General features: G+C 37.6%; 1 protein-coding gene across 3 annotated transcripts; it reads left to right on the top strand.

Moving 5' to 3' along the window:
• Positions 1–247: 247 nt before the first annotated feature.
• Positions 248–24,015, top strand: LOC135094786 (ketosamine-3-kinase-like). 3 transcript variants are annotated; one of them, XM_063995152.1, is made up of 5 exons: positions 248–362; positions 2,547–2,640; positions 8,177–8,331; positions 15,525–15,709; positions 23,420–24,015. In XM_063995152.1, the coding sequence occupies exons 3-5, from the start codon at positions 8,191–8,193 to the stop codon at positions 23,646–23,648; spliced, it is 555 nt and encodes a 184-aa protein (XP_063851222.1). In that variant the 5' UTR covers positions 248–362; positions 2,547–2,640; positions 8,177–8,190; the 3' UTR covers positions 23,649–24,015. The 3 variants fall into 3 exon arrangements, with proteins under 3 accessions (XP_063851222.1, XP_063851224.1, XP_063851225.1); XM_063995154.1 differs by lacking the exon at positions 248–362 and adding an exon at positions 466–608; XM_063995155.1 differs by lacking the exon at positions 248–362 and adding an exon at positions 765–1,244.

The following is a 24,015-nucleotide window of genomic DNA, read 5'->3' as shown; positions in this document are numbered from 1 at the left end:
TAAGTGATATTGAATGAGTTAGGACATGACAGGAATGAAAGAGTGGAGAAGACAGGAAAGGAGTGGATGGTGTTGCTGGGACTGTGTAGAGAGGCGAATGAAAAAAAATATTGAGGCGGTGAAAGAGTTTCTGGAGAGAATGTGGCATGCCAGATGTAAGAACAATTAGTGTAGAGAATGCTGTTCGTTTCTCTCTCTCTCTCTCTCTCTCTCTCTCTCTCTCTCTCTCTCTCTCTCTCTCTCTCTCTTTTTTCTTTTTTCTTTCTACAGGAGTTGCTGATCCAAAGTTCTGGCTTAGGAGTGATCCCGATCCACCCGTACTATCAAGATCAAGAAGATGAACCTGGATACAGGATCTTTAGGTAAGTCCTTTTTATTTCTTATGTAACGTACACTGTCATGCTTCCAAGATGTTCCCAGAGTGAAGATAAGATGCTTTCTATTTTTTCCATGTGGAGTGTTACGATGGCTGTGCCTGTGGGACACCACTACGTGAACCTAAAGGCTCCTCCAGCTCGCCACAATCAGCAGGCCCAGAGTGGATTTAGGATTTTTGTAATAATTGACGAATTTGTTATGACATCTTGTTTTCACCTATTTTTCACCAGGTAGGATCAATCTGCCTGGCACTCATGTTTCACCAAGCCAAAATAGACACGTCATTTGTCAAAACCTAAGTGTGGAACATGATCCTGGATGATAGTGTGAAGGTGGTATGATGAAAAGTTAACACCTTGTTAACTTGTTTAACGTTGCCTTGATTGTTCTTTTATTGTATTTTCTTTTTCCTCTGATGTTTCATACTCTGATTGCTCATTTAGGAATAGGGTATTATTGCAGTTTCAACCAATACACAGTAAGTAACTATAACCTTTCGCAGCATCTACAACTCATTGTTTGGTCCATTTTTATTCCCATTTTATCCTGTCAGAAATTAATGATAACTCAAGATGAGAAATTCGAAGGTTTGAGTCAATTCTAGCTTAGATCCACCATTCGTCGCTCGCAGGATAGTGTGTTCATATTTGTTACCAATGGTGTGCATGCCCAATGGCAACGTGACTGATGAAGTGGGGTTACTTGCTACGAATCAGGTCACACGGAAATCTGTCGGGCAATCACATACAGGCACGTGTGTTTAGAGGAGGAAGGAGCACCTGGGACTGTGCTGCGTCAGTTAAACTATGGCTACGTGGAAGAGACGTGTGCTGGCAGTTTACCGCCAGTTCTTTCAACTTCTTAAGGTATTTTGGATTAAATAATTACTGTTGGTATGTGGTGATGACGGACAGAATGTAGGAGGTTACAAAATGTTAGTTACTTTACCTTATGGGGCTGTTTGGAGGTTAGGTTAGGTAATGTTAGGTTAGCAACCTTTAGTGGGGGTTCCAGGAGGGGCGAAGCTTCCCCGGTTAGGTTAGGTTATGTTAGGTTAGGATAGCGTAGAAGTTTCCCGTTTTCGAAATATGTAGTTTGTCATCCTTAGACTTTTCATTAATGTCAAAAATACCTCATTTTGGCTTTCCCCATCCCAAAAACCCTGTATTCCCACCAGGCCCCAATGTTTGTTGGCTTTAGTGAAAGAGATAAAGAGAACGGGAGTATTGGTTGAAACTGCAAGTTTAATGGGAATTGGTTGGGTTTATATCTATTCCATTATTTTACTGTTTTTATCTTTTATCCGTATTCATAGTTGCTTTAAGTTTTATCCAAACTTGAAGTGATTAGATTTTCATTTGTTCACTGTGTTCAGATTTACAGAATTCTAGATTAGTTTTTGGTGAAATCAATTAATTACTGCAGCAGTAAAGCATTATGTTACAGCTTTGTTTAATGTTATTCCTAAGATGTAGTACATCGGTATTACATTGCCTTATAACTTCTCACATAAGCAAAAGAGAATCAGTCATTCATTATCCACTTAAAGCAGAAGGCTTTCTACCATTATGGCCTCAAATAACAGACAGTGGTGGACATCTCTCATTGCCTCAGTGAGAACTTATCCCATTAATGGACTTCATCTCAATTACGGTGCATGAGATAGCTAATCTCATGGGATATCTGCCTACTGACTGAATGACCTGGAAGATGGATTTTTGCTCTTAGAGCTGTTGCCTCATTGAGTTTTGCTCTTAATTAGCTTTGAAGAATGGGGGCACAGCTTGAAAGCAAAAAAAAGTATTTGTTCCCATTTAATAAATCTGCACTGCCAGTTTGTAGTTCGGTGCCTGATGTTCGGAATAGGGTTCCAAGACTTATCTCCTGAATGTTCAATGAAACAGCTGTTAGTTGTGTGACAAGTTAGACATCATAAGTAAAAAAAAATAAATAAATAAATAAATAAAAAAAGGTATATTTTGGGGTCAGATAGCACATTGGTCATAAGACAAATATGTTGTGTGCCAAGTAACCCACAGCACTACAAATTATGTTTTTGTATTAGGTTACCAGGAGTGGAAATGCTCTGGATTTGTGTTAATTTTTATTTATATATTGATTTATATTTTTCATATCTTTTATATACAGCACATCTGTGATTCTTCCAGAAAGCCTGGGTAGTCAGCCTGCTGGCTTGTTCTTGCAGGCTTGGATGAATGACCCCTGCATGTGGTGGTGCCAGCAAGGTTTTTGAAGGACAAGGTAATGGCACTAATTTCCAGACAGATAAGAAAAAATGCATTTTTTATTTTTTTAAAATTTTTGCCTTGTAACTTTTCCCAGTTTCAATCAACTGAAATTATAAGGACATATTTGGAAAGCTTCCATGTAGTGGATTCAGAATGTGAATTCAGTGATTCAGAGACAAGTTATGAAGCCCAATTAAAAACTCAAAAAACCTATTTCCTGGACATTGTAACCTATTTCCACCCAAGCCCTTTTCTTGGATCTTTTCAGGTCAATAGATGGCTCAAATTCACAAAGGTTGTGTATTTTTATTGCTTTTCTATAAAATTAAATAATATTCACAGAAATGTGAGTTGATATAAAATGTAATAATTAACACTAATGCTCTGTTTCTCCACACAGGTTGAATCTAATTTGTATGTGAAATGATAAACTAACCGTACATCTTCCTGGATGTAAGGAGGAGGCAGTAGACACCTGCCGAAACGATAATTACTCCCAATGAGGTCTAAAGCACTGTTCAGGGGGTGCTGTGAACTTATCATTAAACCCAGCTGTGACCTCACTGAACGTTTCCCTTTGTGTCTCACAACACAAGGGGGTAGTCACAGCCTGCCCTCTAAAGACAACTCTCTTCCTCCACACAAAACTACAAGCACCTAATAACACACACACCCTTCACTCAAAAAATTTTAAAATCATGGCAACTCCTACACCAGCCTCGGAGTCCCCATCTGGGGAGGGGACCATAAATGTCCCCAGGTCGGACTGCCTTTCCGTCGACGACCCTAAGTGTCTTGACACCCCCCTCAACTTTTTCTTCATTAACTTCTGCAACATTCGCGGTCTAAGATCTAATTTTCAATCTGTAGAACACCACCTCTCCTCTTCTAAACCTCATCTTCTTTTCCTCACTGAAACTCAGGTGTCTGAGGCAACTGACAGTAGCCCCTTTTCTGTTCCCTCCTACTTTCTCTATCCTCATTTTCGTTCCAAAGCTGGATGCTGCGTTTATGTGTGCAATGACTTAACCTGCTCTTGTGCCCACGCTCTTGAATCTTCCGAGTTTTCCACCATCTGGCTACGACTACAGAGTCATTCTCATACTAAATTTATCTGTGCTGTATACCTCTCTCCTAACTCCTCTGACTATAAGAAATTCTTTGACTACTTAACTTCCAAAGTGGAGCACATTCTGACCCTCTTCCCTTTTGCAGAGATCTCCATTCTTGGAGACTTCAATGTTCACCACCAGCTTTGGCTTTCCTCTCCCTTCACTGACCATCCTGGTGAACTAGCCTACAACTTTGCTATCCTCCATGACCTAGAGCAATTGGTGCAACACCCTACTCGTATTCCTGACCGTCTTGGAGATACGCCCAACATTCTTGACCTTTTCCTGACCTCTAATCCTTCTGCTTATGCTGTCACCCTTTCTTCTCCGTTGGGCTCCTCCGATCACAATCTCATATCTTTATCTTGTCCTATCACTCCAATCCCTCCTCAGGATCCCCATAAGCGAAGGTGCCTCTGGCGTTTTGCCTCTGCTAGTTGGGGGGACCTGAGGCGGTATTTTGCTGATTTTCCTTGGAATGACTACTGCTTCCGTGTCAGAGACCCGTCTTTGTGTGCTGAACGCATAACAGAGGTGATAGTGTCTGGCATGGAGGCGTACATTCCTCACTCTTTTTCTCGTCCTAAACCTTCTAAACCTTGGTTTAACACAGCTTGTTCTCGTGCTATACATGATAGAGAGGTGGCCCACAAAAGGTACTTAAGCCTTCCTTCACCAGAATCTCATGCACTTTATATTTCTGCCCGGAACCATGCCAAGTCTGTTCTCCAACTAGCCAAAAACTCCTTCATTAACAGAAAATGTCAAAACCTTTCAAGATCTAACTCCCCTCGTGATTTCTGGCATCTAGCCAAAAATGTCTCCAATAACTTTGCTTCTTCTTCTTTCCCTCCTCTACTTCAACCAGATGGCACCACTGCTATCACATCTATTTCTAAAGCTGAACTCTTTGCTCAAACCTTTGCTAAAAACTCTACCTTGGACGATTCTGGGCTTGTTCCTCCCTCTCCTCCACCCTCTGACTACTTCATGCCACGTATTGAAATTCTTCGTAATGATGTTTTCCATGCCCTCGCTGGCCTAAACCCTCGGAAGGCTTATGGACCTGATGGGGTCCCTCCTATTGTTCTCCGAAACTGTGCCTCCGTGCTTGCACCTTGCCTAGTCAAACTCTTTCAGCTCTGTCTGTCAACATCTACCTTTCCTTCTTGCTGGAAGTTTGCCTACATTCAACCTGTTCCTAAAAAGGGTGACCGCTCTAATCCCTCAAACTACCGTCCTATTGCTTTAATTTCCTGCTTATCTAAAGTTTTTGAATCAATCCTCAACAGGAAGATTCTTAAACATCTATCACTTCACAACCTTCTATCTGATCGCCAGTATGGGTTCCGTCAAGGCCGCTCTACTGGTGATCTTCTGGCTTTCCTTACAGAGTCTTGGTCATCCTCTTTTAGAGACTTTGGTGAAACTTTTGCTGTTGCCTTGGACATATCAAAAGCCTTTGATAGAGTCTGGCACAAAGCTTTGATTTCCAAACTACCCTCCTACGGTTTCTATCCTTCTCTCTGTAACTTCATCTCAAGTTTCCTTTCTGACCGTTCTATTGCTGCTGTGGTAGACGGTCACTGTTCTTCTCCTAAATCTATTAACAGTGGTGTTCCTCAGGGTTCTGTCCTGTCACCCACTCTCTTCTTATTATTCATTAATGATCTTCTAAACCAAACTTCTTGTCCTATCCACTCTTATGCTGATGATACCACCCTGCACTTTTCCACGTCTTTTCATAGACGTCCAACCCTTCAGGAGGTAAACATATCACGCAGGGAAGCCACAGAACGCCTGACTTCTGATCTTTCTAAAATTTCTGATTGGGGCAGAGCAAACTTGGTATTGTTCAATGCCTCAAAAACTCAATTCCTCCATCTATCAACTCGACACAATCTTCCAGACAACTATCCCCTCTTCTTCAATGACACTCAACTGTCCCCCTCTTCTACACTGAACATCCTCGGTCTGTCCTTTACTTATAATCTGAACTGGAAACTTCACATCTCATCTCTAGCTAAAACAGCTTCTATGAAGTTAGGTGTTCTGAGACGTCTCCGCCAGTTTTTCTCACCCCCCCAGCTGCTAACTCTGTACAAGGGCCTTATCCGTCCATGTATGGAGTATGCTTCACATGTCTGGGGGGGTTCCACTCATACTGCTGTTCTAGACAGGGTGGAATCAAAAGCTTTTTGTCTCATCAACTCCTCTCCTCTAACTGACTGTCTTCAGCCTCACTCTCACCGCCGCAATGTTGCATCTCTAGCTGTCTTCTACCGCTATTTTCATGCTAACTGCTCTTCTGATCTTGCTAACTGCATGCCTCCCCTCCTTCCTCGGCCTCGCTGCACAAGACTTTCTTCTTTCTCTCACTCCTATTCTGTCCACCTCTCTAACGCAAGAGTTAACCAGTATTCTCAATCATTCATCCCTTTCTCTGGTAAACTCTGGAACTCCTTGCCTGCTTCTGTATTTCCACCTTCCTATGACTTGAATTCCTTCGAGAGGGAGGTTTCAAGACACTTATCCACCAATTTTTGACCACTGCTTTGACCCTTTTAAGGGACTGGCATTTCAGTGGGCATTTTTTTTTTTATTAGATTTTTGTTGCCCTTGGCCAGTATCCTTCCTACATAAAAAAAAAAAAAAAAAAAAAGAACAATATAAGAATAAAACCTAAAGTGGATGGGTACTAGTTCCTTGGTAGTTTTTGGAACTAATAATCTGTCCATCTATTTTTTTTTCTTTTCTTTCTATTTTTTTTGCAGGATCTCCACATTCTTCTCTGTCACATCTTTCACACCTTTCAAATCCAACAATCTGAAAGGAAATATATTAATTATTAGTGAAGATATAGCAAAAAGAAGTAGACAAATAAATTAAGGATTGTTGTAAGAAATTACTTTTTTTCCAGAATGTCATTGCACTAAAACAATTACACTTACAATGAAGAGCATGTAGGTACCACTGATAAAATGGTTGAACTTCTTCATATAAAATTTTAGCTCTAAGCTAATTTGGGTAGTCTTAAATTTTTAATGACCAAATGGATGGAAATCAGGTACTGGACAGAAAACCAGTGCCACAACCCTACCTATAGAGACTCCTGTCATTGCTTAGGGTAAAGATGCATTTGCACATGTACATATGCAAATGGATATTTAAAAAAATTTTGAGTCTTAGTGCATATCCACAAGTTTTTTGTTTTATGGCTTATTCATGGAAACATCATGAGTATTATTAATGAATATTAATTATCCTATTATTGAACTTAGTCTTAATTTATTCATAGATCTAATGATAATCAGAAGCACCAAAGATAGTGATGTCTCATGGCTGCCTAAGGTGTGGCTGGCTAGGCCTTGGCTTGCTGCTCAGTTAATGATAGACAGCTGTTGTGATGGATTTGTATAAATCATCTTGTCAGCATGCTGTGTTCCGTAATGTAAACATTAATGAAGAGGCTTGACTCCATGACATGTTTTGTTTGAAGAACCTAAGCTTTTGGGAAAGGTACTGAAAAATAAGTTAAGTTGCTAAACTTATAAGTTAACGTGACTATTAAATTATTGTTTCTGCATATTTGCACTCATATTTCAAGGTTTTTAGGTGCAAAATTATCCTAAGCATGCCATTTCTTTCACACTCCTCACTTTACTTGCACTGGAAAATAGGTTTGGTGAGCATTATGTGGGTGATCTTGAGCCATGCAGTGATCACAGAAAGATTGGCAGCATGTGATTCAAACTTTGGTCATCCCTATATCTCTATCTATATCTGTCTATCTGATTCTATCTATCTATGATGGAATAGTTGAGGAAGGGGTTGAGTGGGTGGTGCAGGGAAGAGTTGGGGGGCACCAACTGCATTGAACCAGCTTTGGGGGGTGGGGGGGACAGCTTGCAAAAGGTTGAAAACCCCTGATATAGAATAAGAAAGAAAACCCTATCTTATTTGAGATTGCTCCATTTTATTTATCCTGTTATTTATTACTCATTGTGAAGTAAATTATTTGTATGAGAGAATGAGAGGTGTCGATTGGAGTATTGGTAGGTGAAGGGTTTGGTGAGAGCAGGATGGCAAGTCATGTGTCGCTGCCATCGTCAGTCATGTAAATGGTGTTCTAGGTATTAGCTTGGTAGCTTGTGATCAAAGGATGAAACAAAAATAGCCAAGAAACATACTTGGTTTCTAGAAGCCCATTGCATATTTACAGAGTTATTTTGCTGAAAAGCATCTTTGTTGCTAAATGTGAATTGGTGAAGTTAATATTAAATTAATTAATTAGGATTAGGATAATCTTGGCATGATATACGAGGGTGCAATATAATCATGGTTAGGTAAATTTTGGACTTGAAACTGTGGTTAGGAAGAGACTACTGTATAGTTGTCTGATCAATGTCACCTATGCATGGACTTGGCCTTTACCAGGGTGAGACGGAGCCATGTTTGCTGCAATCAAGGAGGTCCTGGGCACCTCTGTCTTGGAGGGCACAGGGAGGAGTGGCGGTGGCTGCATCAATGAGGGGGAGGTGTACCGCACTGACACTGGGAAGGTGTTTCTGAAAAAGAATTCAAAAGAAAAGGTAGATTTCATTAGCTTCTAATTATAGATTCTTGAAGGTAAGTTGAAGGTTTAGACCGTGTACATTTTCTGTGGCTATATTATGCTGAAATTTGTGGTAGATAAAGAAAGCAGTTTTTCAGTATAGACGAACATCAGTTACAAAAAGGTCTTTTTATTTTTTATTTTTTTTTATTTTTTTTATATTTTTATCACCTTTATTGCCTAAAAACAATGCACTGTCTGTCTCTCAAATACAGAAGTAATGTGTCTTACTCTGGTCAATCAGTGGTGCCTTCTTGGGCAACATTTTTTTTAGCCATTGAGTGGTGTATAGTGCCCTCCATTTCAAATATCATGGCCAAACCAATAAAGTGTTTTTCAGAGGTGCACATGTAGAGGAGATATATGATTGCATTAAGACTCATTTGTGAATGGTAAGGGATTGTTTTGGATGCTCTGAGTGGCATGAAATGGTCCAGCAGAGACTCATCACAGATAATGTCTGCTTTATATATTTTAAACCAAATAAGTATTTACTGCACAATTTTATAGATTTTGATGGTGTTGGGATGTGATGACCACAACAATGTGGTCTAGGCTCTACACTATGTAGTGCAGTCATCCCATGTGGGTAAGCATTATATATGTAGTCTTAAGATATGAGGCATAGAATGCATGTCTCCATTCTCCCTGTATGTCATGGGAAGTAAGTGAAAGGAGTGGAGAAAGGAGACTACGACCCTTCTTTTGGAGTTTTTCTCAACAGTGAGGCAAGGCATAGAGGAGAGGGGGAGATACAACCTGAGCCATACTGGCTGGGTCAATGTGTCACAGGTGTTGGGTTAAGGTTGACTGATATTTCTTTCTGTTTTAATTAAAAGGTTTAATTAAATTTTGGAGTATTTATTTAAAGTTTGTATTGAGTTACTTTCACCTTGATTTAGTTTATAGTTCAGTTTAGCTTTGATTTAGCAGTTGTTAATAGATATAAAAATAGTAGATTAGCTGCCACCAGTCATGGTTTCAGCCAAATAATTCTGACCTTGCTTTATATGGTAGTATTTTAGCTAGAGATCTGTAAGACTGGAAAAACTCCATGTCAACCAGATTGAGTTTTATTGATGTTAGCTTCTAAATAACAAGTAGTTTTCAAATAATTTTTCTTTCTTCTAATTCACAATGATTTTCTAGAAATTAGAGCTGTTACCTTGGAGTTGTGGGACCTATACTGAGAACAATGATATATAATCAGGTCATAATTATAAAATTTAAATGAGTATGTTATAACAATTAATTAGTGCCTCAGGGGTTTACCTTAATTTTTAGTAAAAAAAAAAAAAACATCCTAATCATATAGGTGTTACATTCAATTGTGTGTGTATCACTGGTGTTTGACTCTTACCTTATTAAAGAACAGTTTCCCTATTCTGTGTACATTCTAAATTTTGTTCACCCCCCCAAAAAAAAATATAAAAAAATAAGTTCATATGAACCACTTTTAAATAATCTTGATGAACATACCTGTGGATAATGATGTCATTTAAGCTGACACTGAAATCTCACACCCAAGCTTATATAGGCCACCTTACACCCTGGAATTAGTCCTCTACTTATACTAATAGACATAATTTTGCAATATCCTTAACAGTTTAGACCCCTTCTACATTCACAAATTATTCTTGAACATTTTTGCTAATGGTCCCATGTACTCCTGGATTCTAGCACTGTTTATTAATAATTTTTGGATAAAACTATTAACAAAGAATTTTTCTTAAAATACATAATATTATCAGTTCTGGCATATTTTCTCAACCTACAATGTTTTGTGATTAGGATTTTTTATGTGAGTGACCCAGGAGAACCTGAGAATATGGTTATTTTCCAGTTACCTTGTAAACCAAGGGTTATTACTCCACACCATCCCCAAATATCAACAACTAATTTAACAATTTATAGTTTACAATTTCATTTAATTTTCTTGTCCTAAAGTTTTACTGATTCCAAAAGTACATACAAAGTTTTGTTTTATATAACTTAAAAGAAAGTTCATTTTTACATTCATGACTGTTCCTCTTGGCTATAAAAATGATTTCATGGGATTATTATTATTTGGATGGTATTGTCTTTTTTTTTTTTCCCTATTGCTGTTTTGTCGCGTGGCAAGTGAGCATGTCTTGATATGCCATAGGAAGGCTAAAAAGGAGACTGGAAAAATGTGTGTAAAAAGAAAGTTGTATGTGTTAGTTCTGTGAGATTTAAGGCTGCAAAGTGGTCAGATGTTGAGACAGGAAGTGCAAAATAAGCTGAGGCTAGAAGTGACGCCAAATGTTTGAAATGGAGAGCTTCAATGGAGGTCAATCCAACCGAAAGTGGAATTTGGTTGAAAATGGTGGTGTTTGAGGGCACATGAACATAACTGAGGGCATCAGGACCATAGGGGCTCAAATGGAATTACATATATCAAGAGAACTGGCAACTCTTCCTCTGTCTAGCTGTGACACTTGCAACACTGTTTTCCAGCTTCGATATGGTTGAAAGTCCTGTATTAGCAAGTGGAGTAAGGACTTACTGACTTGGGATTCACGTGTTGTATGTGGTGGTTAAGCCAATGGGCATGTTCATTCAGGACCAGCTGGGCAAGTCCAGCGAGAGGGAGCCAGCCAGTAGGTGCATGTGATGCACAGCGCATAGCCATCTCTTGCCCAATCAGCGGTTTTCTGTATAAGGAACACATCACCTGGAGCCAGTCACCACGCTGCCTACTAGCCTTTCTCGTGCTTCTTCCTCCAGTCCTGTCCAAACCTTGCTCATACCCAATCTTTTCCTGTGACTAACCAGTGCCACCTGTTAATCCTTTGTTGTACCAATGTTACTAACTCATTATTTTAATGACTTCCTCTAACATAGCATTCATTCATCCTTGAATTTGTTGCTTTCTTTTAAGTAACTAATATATTCTAGTACCAATACTAGTATTTTCTTCTATTTTTGCAATACTCTGATACTTTTCCTTCTTGTAGTTTATTGTATTATTATTACAGTGGAATCTCGGTTACCAAACATCTCCCTTTTCGAACAACTTGGGTATTTAAAAATTTCAACTCATAATTGCTTTGGTTGCCATACTGTAATTTGGTTTTCGAACAAAGTTACTTGATTTCAAATACTACAAGACAGCAAAAAGCAGCCATGTATCATTAATTTAGAGTTTCTATACAGATTTCCTTTTTTTTTTTTATATTTGGAGGAGAGACACAGTAAGACAGTAATTCTATCTTTGAAATAATAAATGAAGAATCTTGATGTAAACAAACAAAGTTTGGTGCTTAGGAGTAATCCCAAGCCTCCTGTGGCTCTCTGACCCACAACGCCATCACTACTGCACAATTGTGTTTTCCCAGTAGCTTTCCCCAGCAGCAAGATGTTTAAGTGTTATGATCATGTTCATTTTGGTGGTGAGTGGGTTGCTCCTCTCTGTGTCACTCTGTTAGGCTTCTCTCACCATATCAGTGACAAAGACCTGCCTGGTCTAAATATCTTTTGATGAGTTTTGTGTCACTAAGTTCATTCAATGCATCCTTTCTAGATACAAAAAAAAAAATCTAAGCTGGAGATGTTGTGGAGCAGCCATTTTAGCAGTGGGAGTGTCGGTCATTACCCGCTAAGACATGACATGGTGGATGGGTGTCTGAGAATGGATTAATCTATTTTACATTGATTCCTATGGGGAAAATAGTTTCAGTTTTTTAACATTTCGGATTTCAAACGACATTCAGGAATGAATTAAGTTCGAAAACTGAAGTTCCGCTGTATTATTATTGTTATTATTATTATTATTATTATTGTTATATTATGTCTTTTTTGCTGTTGTGATACCAGGAAAGTGTTAAAACCTTATTATTTACTTCAAGTAAAACACTTTAAGGTTTAAATCCCAAGTCATGCAAACAAAAATGTACACAAACTTAAAGTGGGTTACATTTTATGTGCCAGTGTGCATACTCACCCTACAACTTTTTTATTTTTGCTCAAAAAAATTCTGAAGAGCAGGGGTTTCATGTAAGACTTAGTTGAAATTGATATCTTTCTTAGAAGTGGTGTTATTGTTGATAAACTTTATATGCAATTTTATCAATTTGTAAAAAAATGGCACTTGAGTCCCTATGGTCCTGATGCCCTCAATTATGCTGATGGGGACTTGCAGAATTTTATAGTGAATGTGAATGTAGAATTAGTAGGTGGATCTGAATGTCAGAATTGGTAATGTAAAAGTTGAATGTATATTTGTGTATGTGGTGTGTATAGAAAAAATGAAAATGGAAAAAGGATGGGAGGGTTGGTGCTATTTGGTGGTATGCTTTGGTTACACAACAGATAAAAAGTTGTTAATAGAAATAATGAATTATGTGATTGTCCAAAAATGAAATAGGAAGATTATGCCAAAAATGAAATAGGAAGATTATTGATTTTGAGATTACTGAAAAAAACTAGAGGTATTTGGCTAATACCTGATAGAGGGAAAGTTGAGGATAGATACAGGAAGAATTAGAAAATAAGTGGATTTGGGTGTACTACGGAAGTTTTAAAAGTGAGAGAGTTGGGCTAAAGAGAAAAGCAATAGAGGGTCAGAAGAGTGGGATGCAGTGAAAGATTTTGGTGATGTGAAGGAAGACTGGCAGCTATTTAACAGTAATGTGATGTGGCATGAGAAGAGTCAGTGGTGGGGACAAGTAAGGGAAGTGAAAGGTGGAATGAAATAAGTGTGGCTGCAGCTGAAAACAGACATGTATATGAAGAAGGGGTGCTGAGACAGATGGTGTCATATTAGAAATATTAAAAGAAGAGGAACTAGAAAAAGCATTGAATGTGGTACAAAAAGTAATGCAATTGACAGTTTTCAATTGAATATCTTTGAAGGACATAAGGAATATGAAAAAGGATATGTTAAGTATATAAGAAAATAGATCATGATAATGATTTAGAAGGATGCTATAGGGAAGAGATGGACAGAACATTTTAAGGGTTTGTTGAGTGTAGAAAAGGATAGAGATCCTTACAGTGTTACCATAGGGATGGCACAGATTAATGTGTTGGGAGAGTTACTTAAACAAGTCTGACTGTGATGTGCAGGGGAAGTATGTGAGGTAAAGCAGGGAGTTTCACTTTTGTGTGGTACAATATTTGAAGACTAGTGTGTGACAGTTAACTTGGCATTATCCATGTAGAGTCTTTGTGGAAATTATAGGAGTATACAAATTACAATTAAGTAAAGAATTATTTGTTTTTTTTTTTTTTTTGCTTTTAGTTCTGCAAACCCTAACCAACATTTTCCGAGTGGCCACAGCCAAAGATAGGGACTTATCTGAGCAGAATGTAAGATGAGCAGGTTTGATTAACTTCAACAAATCTAGTGTTGAGAGCTCCCTTAGGGTGGCCAGTATGGTGGTTGGGAGAGGTGATGTGAATACATTCAAGTTTGAAATATGGACTGGGAAGAGAGCCATACTAATTTAGTGACTGGTATATAAACACTGAGGCTGTGACATCACAGCATGTAGTTTATTCTGATAGGTGAATCAAATTCACATAGTTATGTCTATGTAATAAACATGATAAAGATATTATGTCACTCTTTAATTATAACAAATTTATCCAAAGTAAAATGCTAACACTCATATTTATCATATATTACAAGGATCATGTGCCCTGTTAGAATCATGAGTTTCAATTTTTTGCAATTGGGAATTTTCCCAATTCTTGGAAAAATTCCCAGTCTCCTTCAATAAAGGTGAAAGCTACACAAGTTTGAATATTATGTTCTGTAAGAAAATAAATCTATTGAGTGTTGCAGTTAGTAAATAGTAAATTGTCAACCTGGAGGGTTAGATGTCTATGAGTTATCATAAATAAAATAAAGCAATTAAAAATGGTTGAGCAGAAATAGAGCTAATATGTGATTGTTGTCATATGCTGTGTGACATCTTTATTTCAAATGCAAATAGAGCATGTCCTGGTACAACACATGTCTGATATTGGCATTATAGTGTGCTATACTCAAGTTTTTGTTAGCCTCATAGGTAATACAATATGCACAGAAATTAATATGAAGATTTATTTTGAAGATCTGTATATATATTACTTGTATATCCAATGTTTTGCAAGATGGAAGTGGAAGATTATCTAGAGATAGAAGATGGAAGAAGATTATCTAGAGGATTGTAAAGCCATGTCCACACTATTGGGCAGTGCTGAGTGGGTTTCTCTTGTTTCCAAAGCAGTGTTACCAGATTAGGTAAAGGTGCAAACCCTTCACTTTTGGACACAGCCAGCCATGCTCTACCCTTATTGGGCAGTGTCTGCCTGTAGTGTCTATTCCACATTACTTGAAAGGTGGTTTGGTTAAGAAGTTAAGGTCATTCAGTAGACTGTAAGTGGACTGTGAGATGTGAGAGCTGTCTTACCATGCCCAGTACTGTGGAGAAGAAAAATAGCCTTGTGTGGGATAATTCTTGCAGTTTGTGTGAAAAAGCAAAAACAAGTCAGAGCCTAGAGGAATGTGTGGTGTAAAGAATGGTTGCACAGTAGAGGAGAGTTGTCAAGTATGTGATTCTACTACGTAAACTCCATGATGAATGTGAATATGATTTCATAGCTTTGAGGAAACCTTTAGTGTTTCGTACCACCTACCAGATGAGACAGTTCCTGGTGTTTCACTTATGTTCATGTTCATGTTCATGTTCATTTTTGCCCGTTGTTTCAATGCTTCTGATGTCACCTCTGTGCCTGCCACTCACCCTTACCAGCATGTGTATTGGAACGGAATATCGCAATGGTGTTTGCCTGTCGTGCACTACCTGATAGTGTGGACATGACTTAAGGTACATGTGCTGTGCTATTGAGATAGTGTAACAGATGTGAAAGTTGGATAAATTCAACAAGTATAAGTTAATATTTTACTAAAGAATATCAGTAAAATGATGACAGATTATGTTGGTTTAACCATATTGAAGGAACTTGTGAGGATGATTGGATAAAATATGTTTAGTATGTTTACTGAAGTCCGAAGTAGAATGCAAGTAGACTTACCAAAGTTATGGAAGAGGAATTGAGAAATTTGTGACAAATTTATTTTACATAATTGTGTAAGAAAAAACCTATAAGAATATAAAACCTGCCATTGAAAACATTGATGATGATGACTCCCTGTTACAGGCACTGGAGATGTTTGATGGAGAGTATGAAGGCCTGAAGGCAATTCAGGCCACTGGCACAGTGCGTGTTCCTATGCCTCACCTGGCCTTGGACAACCCCGCAGGTGGAGCAGTGCTGGTAATGGAGTACCTCAACATGCAGGGACTTAAGCGGAAGTCAGGCCAGCTTGGGACTCAGTTAGCCAGGTGAGAGTTGTGTGTGTAAAGGCTGTTTTTCTCCTCATTCTCCTGTTAGCTGACCTTTCTGAAGTCAGTAAGCAGAAACCCCAGTAGGTCAGAAATGTCATTTTACTGCTGGAAATTCATCCATTTGCTTTCCTAAATTTTGAGTCCAAGCTATTTTTTTTTTTTTTTGTTTTGTTTAATTACTTTTATATACGAAACATGATAATCTTAGATTGTGCACTTAATTGGTATCAAAAATACTATTGAGATGTAAAGCTATAAAATGAATATCACTTCAGTGCATATAAATAGGCATTATTTGATGCATGAAAGAAGATGGTAGAGGCCACCAAAAATGGGAGAGAAGAGGGGGCATGTTTAACTGCTGTTCCAAAAAGTGCAGTAGAAGAAAACATTCAAATAGATAGGTTGATTGAAGTCCAAAGATATTGAGTACTCTTCTCTTGAAGCAGTTTGAATCATAGTAGGAAAGGGAAAACAAAAAAAAGCAGAGTTTACCATTGAAAGAAATGAATAAGTAAAGATACTGGTTGACTCTTGTATTAGAAAGGTAGATAAAATAAGATGGTAAGGAAGTCTTATGCAGCAAAGCCATAGGAGAGGAGGTGCTTGCAGTATGAGCAGCAATCATGGAAACAATGGTAGGAGATGATAAGAGATGCAACACAAGCTGTGCAAAATCGGGGATAGTTGGTTTAAGGGGACTCTGACTGAGTTGAAAATCTGAAAAATATAGAGATGCAAAAATCATTTTGTGGCATCATTAGGCCTAGTACTTCACAATGCACACATGTTGAAATATCCATTTAAATGCCTCCCACTCAAACTCAGTTGCTCAGTTAGTTACTCGGTCAAGGTCATTGTAGGTGGGAGATGGTTGTAGAAAAATATTCATTAAGAAAAATAAGAAAATTTACGAGAAACAGTTTTCTTTATGGTAGTGTATGGAAGTTTTCTCTCACAGCGTGATGAGGAAGAGCCTCAGTGTGTGTTGTACACGCTTATGAGAGAGGGAGGGAGTTAGCAATGCTTTCTCTTTTACCATCTTCTACACCCACTTAGTGTTCACTCACTTCCCTGCTTTTTGCTCTTTCCACCATGATGGATAAGAGTAAGTCTTACCTAACCCAAAGCAGCGAGGTACTGGCAAAAGCACGCTGGATATTAGCTGAGAGCAGAGAACAACCTGAGGATAAGCATGTAGCCTCATGGCATGTCAGCTGACACACCTGTGTTGTAGTCTGTCCTTGTCACTTCACCTCCCACTTCTTCCATTCCACATACAAGTGATGTTTCTACTTCTGTTGCCTTGCCTACTACTTCTGCTATGTCTGCTGTACAAGTATAGCCAGTGCCTTGATCTTCATTGTCTCCATAAGCAAGAGACTCTCTTAGGGAAGAGGTAAAAAATTTTCAAGAGCGATGAAGAAATCTCATTCACTTGGGATAATGTTTTAGTTTCAGTGGAGCAGCTTCTGACACTGGTGGACAACATATGTTGTCCCAAAACAAAATGTAAAAAAGTCCCCAGCTTGACAATCACCACCAATCATTGGGCCACATGCATCAGTGTGGCATGCCCTCATAGTAAAAATTAAGTGTGCAATGTTCCATCTAAGAGATTCCAGATACCAACAAAACAAGTCATCTATGAATCTAATGCAATTGCAATTATGGCTTAAAATCATCTTCAACTCAAATACATTATAATACTTGGCACCTAAAAATTCCAGTACAGTAGAACCTTGGTTCATGAATGTACTACATCATGAACTAGTTTTATGAATAAATTTTAGCTTGGTTCACGAACGATGCTCTGGGACATGAACGTTTATTACCCACAGTCCATGGAACCTCGTGCTCAGTTGTGTGTTGGTGTGCTTGGTGTAAACATGGTTTGTGAGAGTGCTGTGTTCAAAAACATTAATTTTTTTCCCCTTTTTTGTGTTATTTTTAGTCCCCATTATGCCATCTAAGAAAGAGAAAAGTGTTAGTTACATTAGCAGTAAGAAGCCTAAGTGTATTATTATTGAAGTAAAAAAAAATATTTTTGCCAAACATGAGAATAGCATTCATGTTTCTGACATTGCCTAACCTAATCAAACTAGTGGAGAGTTTTCAAAGTTGCCTAACCTAATCAAACTAATGGAGAGTTTTCAAAGTTGCCAGATGTCATCACCAACATACTCGTAGTCTTTTGGCCTAAAGAACCTGGATCATTCTTTCAGTTAATGTAGGTTACAGTACATTACCAGTAATGAACACATATTGGGGAGGGTGAGCTGCTAAAGATGAAAATTTGCTATATGCAGATAGAGAGAGAGAGAGAGAGAGAGAGAGAGAGAGAGAGAGAGAGAGAGAGAGAGAGAGATTGTGGCTGTGTGACAGCTAGTGACTTCAACAGTGGCTGACGATGCAACAAGAGAGAGAGAGAGAGAGAGAGAGAGAGAGAGAGAGAGAGAGAGAGAGAGAGAGAGATGGTGTAGTTGTGTATATCAGCCAGTGACCTTAACTGGTGGCTCTCTCTCTCTCTCTCTCTCTCTCTCTCTCTCTCTCTCTCTCTCTCTCTCTCTCTCTCTCTCTCTCTCTCTCTCTCTCTCTCTCTCTCTCTCTCTCTCTCTCTCTTTTCTTGCATTGTCAGCCACTGCCGAAGTGGCTGACAATGCAGCTGTCACACAGCCACAATCTCTCTCTCTCTCTCTCTCTCTCTCTCTCTCTCTCTCTCTCTCTCTCTCTCTCTCTCTCTCTCTCTCTCTCTCTCTCTCTCTCTCTCTCTCTCTCTCTCTCTCTCTCTCTGTCTCTCTTTTTGCATCGTTAGCCATTGTCGAGGCCACTAGATGGAGCAGAAAAAGGAGGAGGCAAGCAGCAGCCTTTTACCCCAAATTTAATAGCTTCCTCCTCTTCCTCTCCTCCCTCACCATCCCCCTGTGTTAGCAACTGTAAACAACAAAGTATACTGTTTTATTTAATTTAGTGCTATTTGTCTCTATTTAAGGATAAGTATTTAAATTTCATTTCATTCTATATTCTTCATCAGAAAAAAAAGCATAAATATGTAAACATACCATATTTCTGAGGCTGAAACAGATTAATTGTATATACATTAATTTTAATGAAAAAAATCCCAGAACGGATTAATTCATGGGTTTTACTGTATTATGTAGCTATATATGGATGAAAAGTGTGTGAGCATCCTTTTAAACTTTAAAGTCCTGTATCTCAAAACTAACTTACTGTGCTATTGAGAGGTTTTTCTCTGCAATTTATTTTCCAATTTTGAAGATTCTGGTGTCATTAGAAAGGGAATTAGGATACCTAAAAAAAAAAAAAAAATGTGACAATTTTGACTGAGCGTTTTTTTTTTTTTTTTTTAGCATAAGAGAAATAACAAGTTGAAGCAAAATTTTAGATTTTTTTTTTTTGACAATGAAACCAAAAAAGAAAATTGTCACATAATTTTCTTGAAAACCATCAGAGTATCTTGTGACTAGCTTTTTCAAGAAATTCCCCAAAAAATATTGTCCAAATATGCAAAAATTTAAATCTCAATTTTTTTGTATTTTTATTGAAAAAGAAAAACTATTGTACAAATAACTTCTAAAGAAACTTTATAGCTCATAAAAGATTGGTGCAGTTTGGTTCACAAATAATAAAAATGGAAAATAATTCCATCGGTCTCCTTAATTAAGGAGGGGAGTTGATGACATAGAAGTCTTTTAATTCCACTGTACTTAGTATGGCTATGTGGATGGAACACCCTTACTTTTATTTGTGTAAGCCATACAGGAGCCTTACCATTGTAAGGCAAAGCTGGAAAAAACCTGGATAAAAAAAAAAAAACCTAACCCACTTTTTTGGGGGAGGTTTATTTATTTCTTGGGTTTTATTTATTTATTTTTTTTGTTCCTCATATTTATATGTAAATCAGTTTAAATAAGCAATTGAAAAGTAATCTAGAGTGAAACAAAAAAAGGTTTGAAGTGTTATTTTCTTTTTTTTTTCATATAGGGGAGCACAAGTCAATAGCAAAAAAAAAAAAAATAAATAAATAAAAAAAAAAAAAAAAAAAAAATATATATATATATATATATATATATATATATATATATATATATATATATATATATATATATATATATATATATATATATATATATATATATATACTCGTATATATATATATATATATATGGAGACCCACTGAGGTGCCAGCTTCCAAACAGAATAGAAAACAGTAGTCAGAAATTACAGGATAAGTGTCTTTAAACCTCCCTCTTGAAGGAATTCAAGTCACTGGAAGGTGGAAATACAGAAACAGGCAGGGAGTTCCAGAGTTTACCAGAGAAAGGGATGAATGATTGAGAATACTGGTTAACTCTTGCATTAGAGAGGTGGACAGAATAGGGGTGAGAGAAAGAAGAAAGTCTTGTGCAGTGAGGCTGCAGGAGGAGGGGAGGCATGCAGTTAGTAAGATCAGAAGAGCAGTTGGCATGAAAATAGTGGTAGAAGATAGCAAGAAATGCAACATTGATGATGAGAGAGGAGAGAGGCTTAAGACAGTCAATTAGAGGAGAGGAGTTGATAAGATGAAAAGCTTTTGATTCTACCATGTCTAAAAGATCAGTATGAGCGGATCCTACCCCCGCCTTACAGGTGAAGCATACTTCATACATGGACAGATAAGGTCCATGTACAGAGTTAGCAGCTGGGGGGAGAGGGTGAGAGAAAAACTTGTGGAGATGAATCAGAACACCTAACTTCATAGAAGCTGTTTTAGCTAGAGATGAGATGTGAAGTTTCCAATTCAGATTATAAGTAAAGAACAGACTAAGGATGTGAAGTGTAGAAGAGGAGGACAGTTGAGTGTCATTGAAGAAGAGGGGATAGTTGTCTGGACGGTTGTGCCAAGTTGATAGATGGAGGAATTAAGTTTCAGGCATTGAACAATACTAGGTTTGCTCTGCCCCAATCAGAAATTTCAGAGATCAGAAGCCAGGCATTCTGTGGCTTCCCTGCATGAACTGTTTACTTTCTGAAGGGTTGGACGTCTTATGAAAAGATGTAGAAAAGTGCAGGGTGGTATCATTAGCATAGGAGTGGATAGGACAAAGAGTTTCAATTAGAAGTTCATTTATGAATAATAGGAAGAGAGTAGGTGACAGGGCAGAACCCTGAGGAACACCACTGTTAATAGATTTGGGAAGAGAACAGTGACTGTCTACCACAGCAGCACTAGAATGGTCAGAAAGGAAATTTGAGATGAAGTGACAGAGAAAAGGATAGAAGCCATAGGAGGGTAGTTTGGAAATCAAAGCTTTGTGCCAGACTCCATCAAAAGCATTTGATATGTCCAAGGCAACAGCAAAAGTTTGACTAAAATCCCTAAAAGAGGATGACCAAGACTCAGTAAGGAAAGCCAAATGATCATAAGTAGAGTGGCCTTGACAGAACCCAGATAGAAGGTTGTGAAGTGATAGATGTTTAAGAATCTTTCTGTTGAGGATAGATTCAAAATTTTAGAGAGTTAGGAAATTAAAGCTCCTCCTGTGGCCTCACTGCACAAGACTTTCTTCTTTATCTCACCGCTGTTCTATCCACCTCTCTAATGCAAGAGTTAACCAGCATTCTCAATCATTCATCCCTTTCTTTGGTAAACTCTGGAACTCCCTGCATGCTTCTGTATTTTCTCGTTTCTGTGACTTGAACTCTTTCAAGTAGGAGGTTTCAAGACACTTATTCTTTAATTTTTTTATGGCTGCTTTGGCTCTGGAGACTGGCACTTGTTTTTTTTATTTATTTTTTATTTTGTTACCCTTGTCCGGTGTCTGTCTTGGCAAAAAAAAAAATACTAATAATAATAAGAAGAAACAGCAATAAGAACTGCCATGATGGTGGATAAGACTATGGTGAATGGTGACACTGTCATGCCACCTGTTAGTTTTTAGGTGAACAAGTTATAATCATGGGAAATTATGATAGTACACTGTCATTTATGTTGATGATCAATGTTATTATGGGATAGTACATTGTCATTTATGTTGGTGATTATAGACATAACATTATTACCTTTAGTGGTTTTATTAATAGGGATGCCACAGTCATTGTGATTACTGTCCCAAGAAGCAAGGAATCATAGAACATAAACTGCTCAGATGTTGTATTGTTTTTCAGACTACTGCTTTGTACCTGCTTTGCTAATGACTTGAATGTGATACTCATGAATGATTCTAAGAAAACATGAAAAAAAAATTTAAAGATACATAGTATTTTGGTGTTCCCTTTTAAAAGATAGTAGGTTGTAATATGTGATAAAAATGTTAGGTTTGGGTGACAACTCTAGCATTGATTAGTGTCCCATAGAACAATTACAAGTGGATGGCTGACGACTATGATGCACCAAAGTAATAATAATAATAATAATAAAAATAATAATAATAATAATAATAATAATAATAATAATGCTTAAATAATAATAATAATACTTAAATATTAGCAGTGATGGTTGCTTTTCTGTGGACCACAGGTACATTAGTAACAATGGTATCAGAAACATTGAGAACTCTTCTGTAGACCAGTGGTACAAAAGTAGTAGAGGTAACAAAATTAGTAGTAATGATGGAAGCCTTGCTGTGGATCATTAGTAGAAATGTTTATCTTGTGAAACTTACTTAAGTGATTAGCAAATAATTCTTGTGTCACAGATCTGTCTGCGTCACACATTGTTGAAACAGACATCAGCAGGTGAGATGCTATTTTCCTTGCAGGAACTCATTTTCTAACATTTTACTAACAAAATTTTAGACTGAATTTTTGTGCAAGGTTGACAACATTTTTATCCCATTTTTATTCAGCTCACTTTTTTTTCACATGGTATGACTTTCATTAGCCATTGTTTTAAAGTGTGTTGAAATAACATTAGTAACAAAATAAAATGAGGGCAGAGGGCTGTCTTAATGTAAGGTGGTTTGAGGAAGCAAAAAGTGGGATAAAAATACTTGCACCATGATACATGAAGTACTGTTGTTTTCTATCACTGGATCAGAATCTGTGGCATGTGTTATCACTGGGTGGTTGCACCTACTATTTGGCAGTGGTGTAGAGCTGGTGTCGCTGACCAGCTGGAGCACAGGTGTTTCATCAGATAGCATACCCTCACTGGCTAGTGGGAACTGAAGGTTCTTAGGGACTTTTGGTGATTGAAATAATGTGCATGAACTTAGTCATGTTTCTGAGATATTAAAGTTCACTCCCATAAATTTCATTTAGATTTTTCACCATAATGTCATACCCTGATAACACTGAGCCCTGCATTGGTGGTGACTACCCCCATCCTTGTTGAACATAGGGTGTTGCCCTCTAGTGATCAAGTTTAGTTGGTGTGCAAACTTTTACACTTTGTATTTCACTAGTGCAGGGTTGCATATTTTTTTTAATTAAGTTAAATTATAGAAAAAATTAGTGTGTTTTGAACCAAAAATTGTGCATGAAGCAAAAAAGTTTATTGTGATATGATACTTTTACTTTTCTGCTTCTAAAGATCATCAAGAATGTCTTTTTTTTTGTCCTTCAAATGTGAACCATTCTGTCTTCAATCCTTCACTATGTTATGTACAGAATTGAATGGTAATAAAGTACCAATGTTTAGATGAAATATAGAATAAATGATATCCGTACATTGCATTATTAAGAAAGTATCTTGCGTTGTTTCAGGCTACACCTCCACAATCTCGCAGCAAGAGACGCAAAAGTGGGAGGCACTGTGGGCAGAGGCTCTTCTAACTATGTGGAACAGTTTGGATTTTCTATCAACACTTGCTGTGGTTACATTACCCAGGACAATATCTGGACTGATGACTGGCTGGTGAGATTCCAGTGTGGCAAGGCTGCACTGAAACTTTTTCTTTTTTTTATCATATCAGAAATATTGTTGTTACCATAACATAACAGAATCTTTTTAACTCTCCCTTTGCCAATAGCCTGAATCCCTGTACAGTACACCAATACTGACTATTTTTCAAGTTTCTATAAATAATCTAGATGTGTTCTAGTAGATAGGTTCAGGGATGTAAAACTATGGAAAAGTTTATTTTCCCATAGCCAGAAGAGTAGAAAATTTTTCCACCTCTAGTCCAGTGTAGGATGTGATCAAATCCAAAAATAAACTTGACTTTGCAACTTCTCATTATCGTCTTTTACAAAGGCAATGGATCTGAGATACACCATAATTGCACAATGTGTCAGTATTATTCATAGGTACACAAATTTGGAAAAAGCCTGGGTTTAAAAAAAAAACAATCCACTGTGTT

The sequence above is a fragment of the Scylla paramamosain genome, chromosome 46, assembly GCF_035594125.1.
Source record: "Scylla paramamosain isolate STU-SP2022 chromosome 46, ASM3559412v1, whole genome shotgun sequence".
Lineage (NCBI taxonomy): Eukaryota > Metazoa > Arthropoda > Malacostraca > Decapoda > Portunidae > Scylla > Scylla paramamosain.
This window is presented reverse-complemented; position numbering and strand designations above follow the sequence as displayed.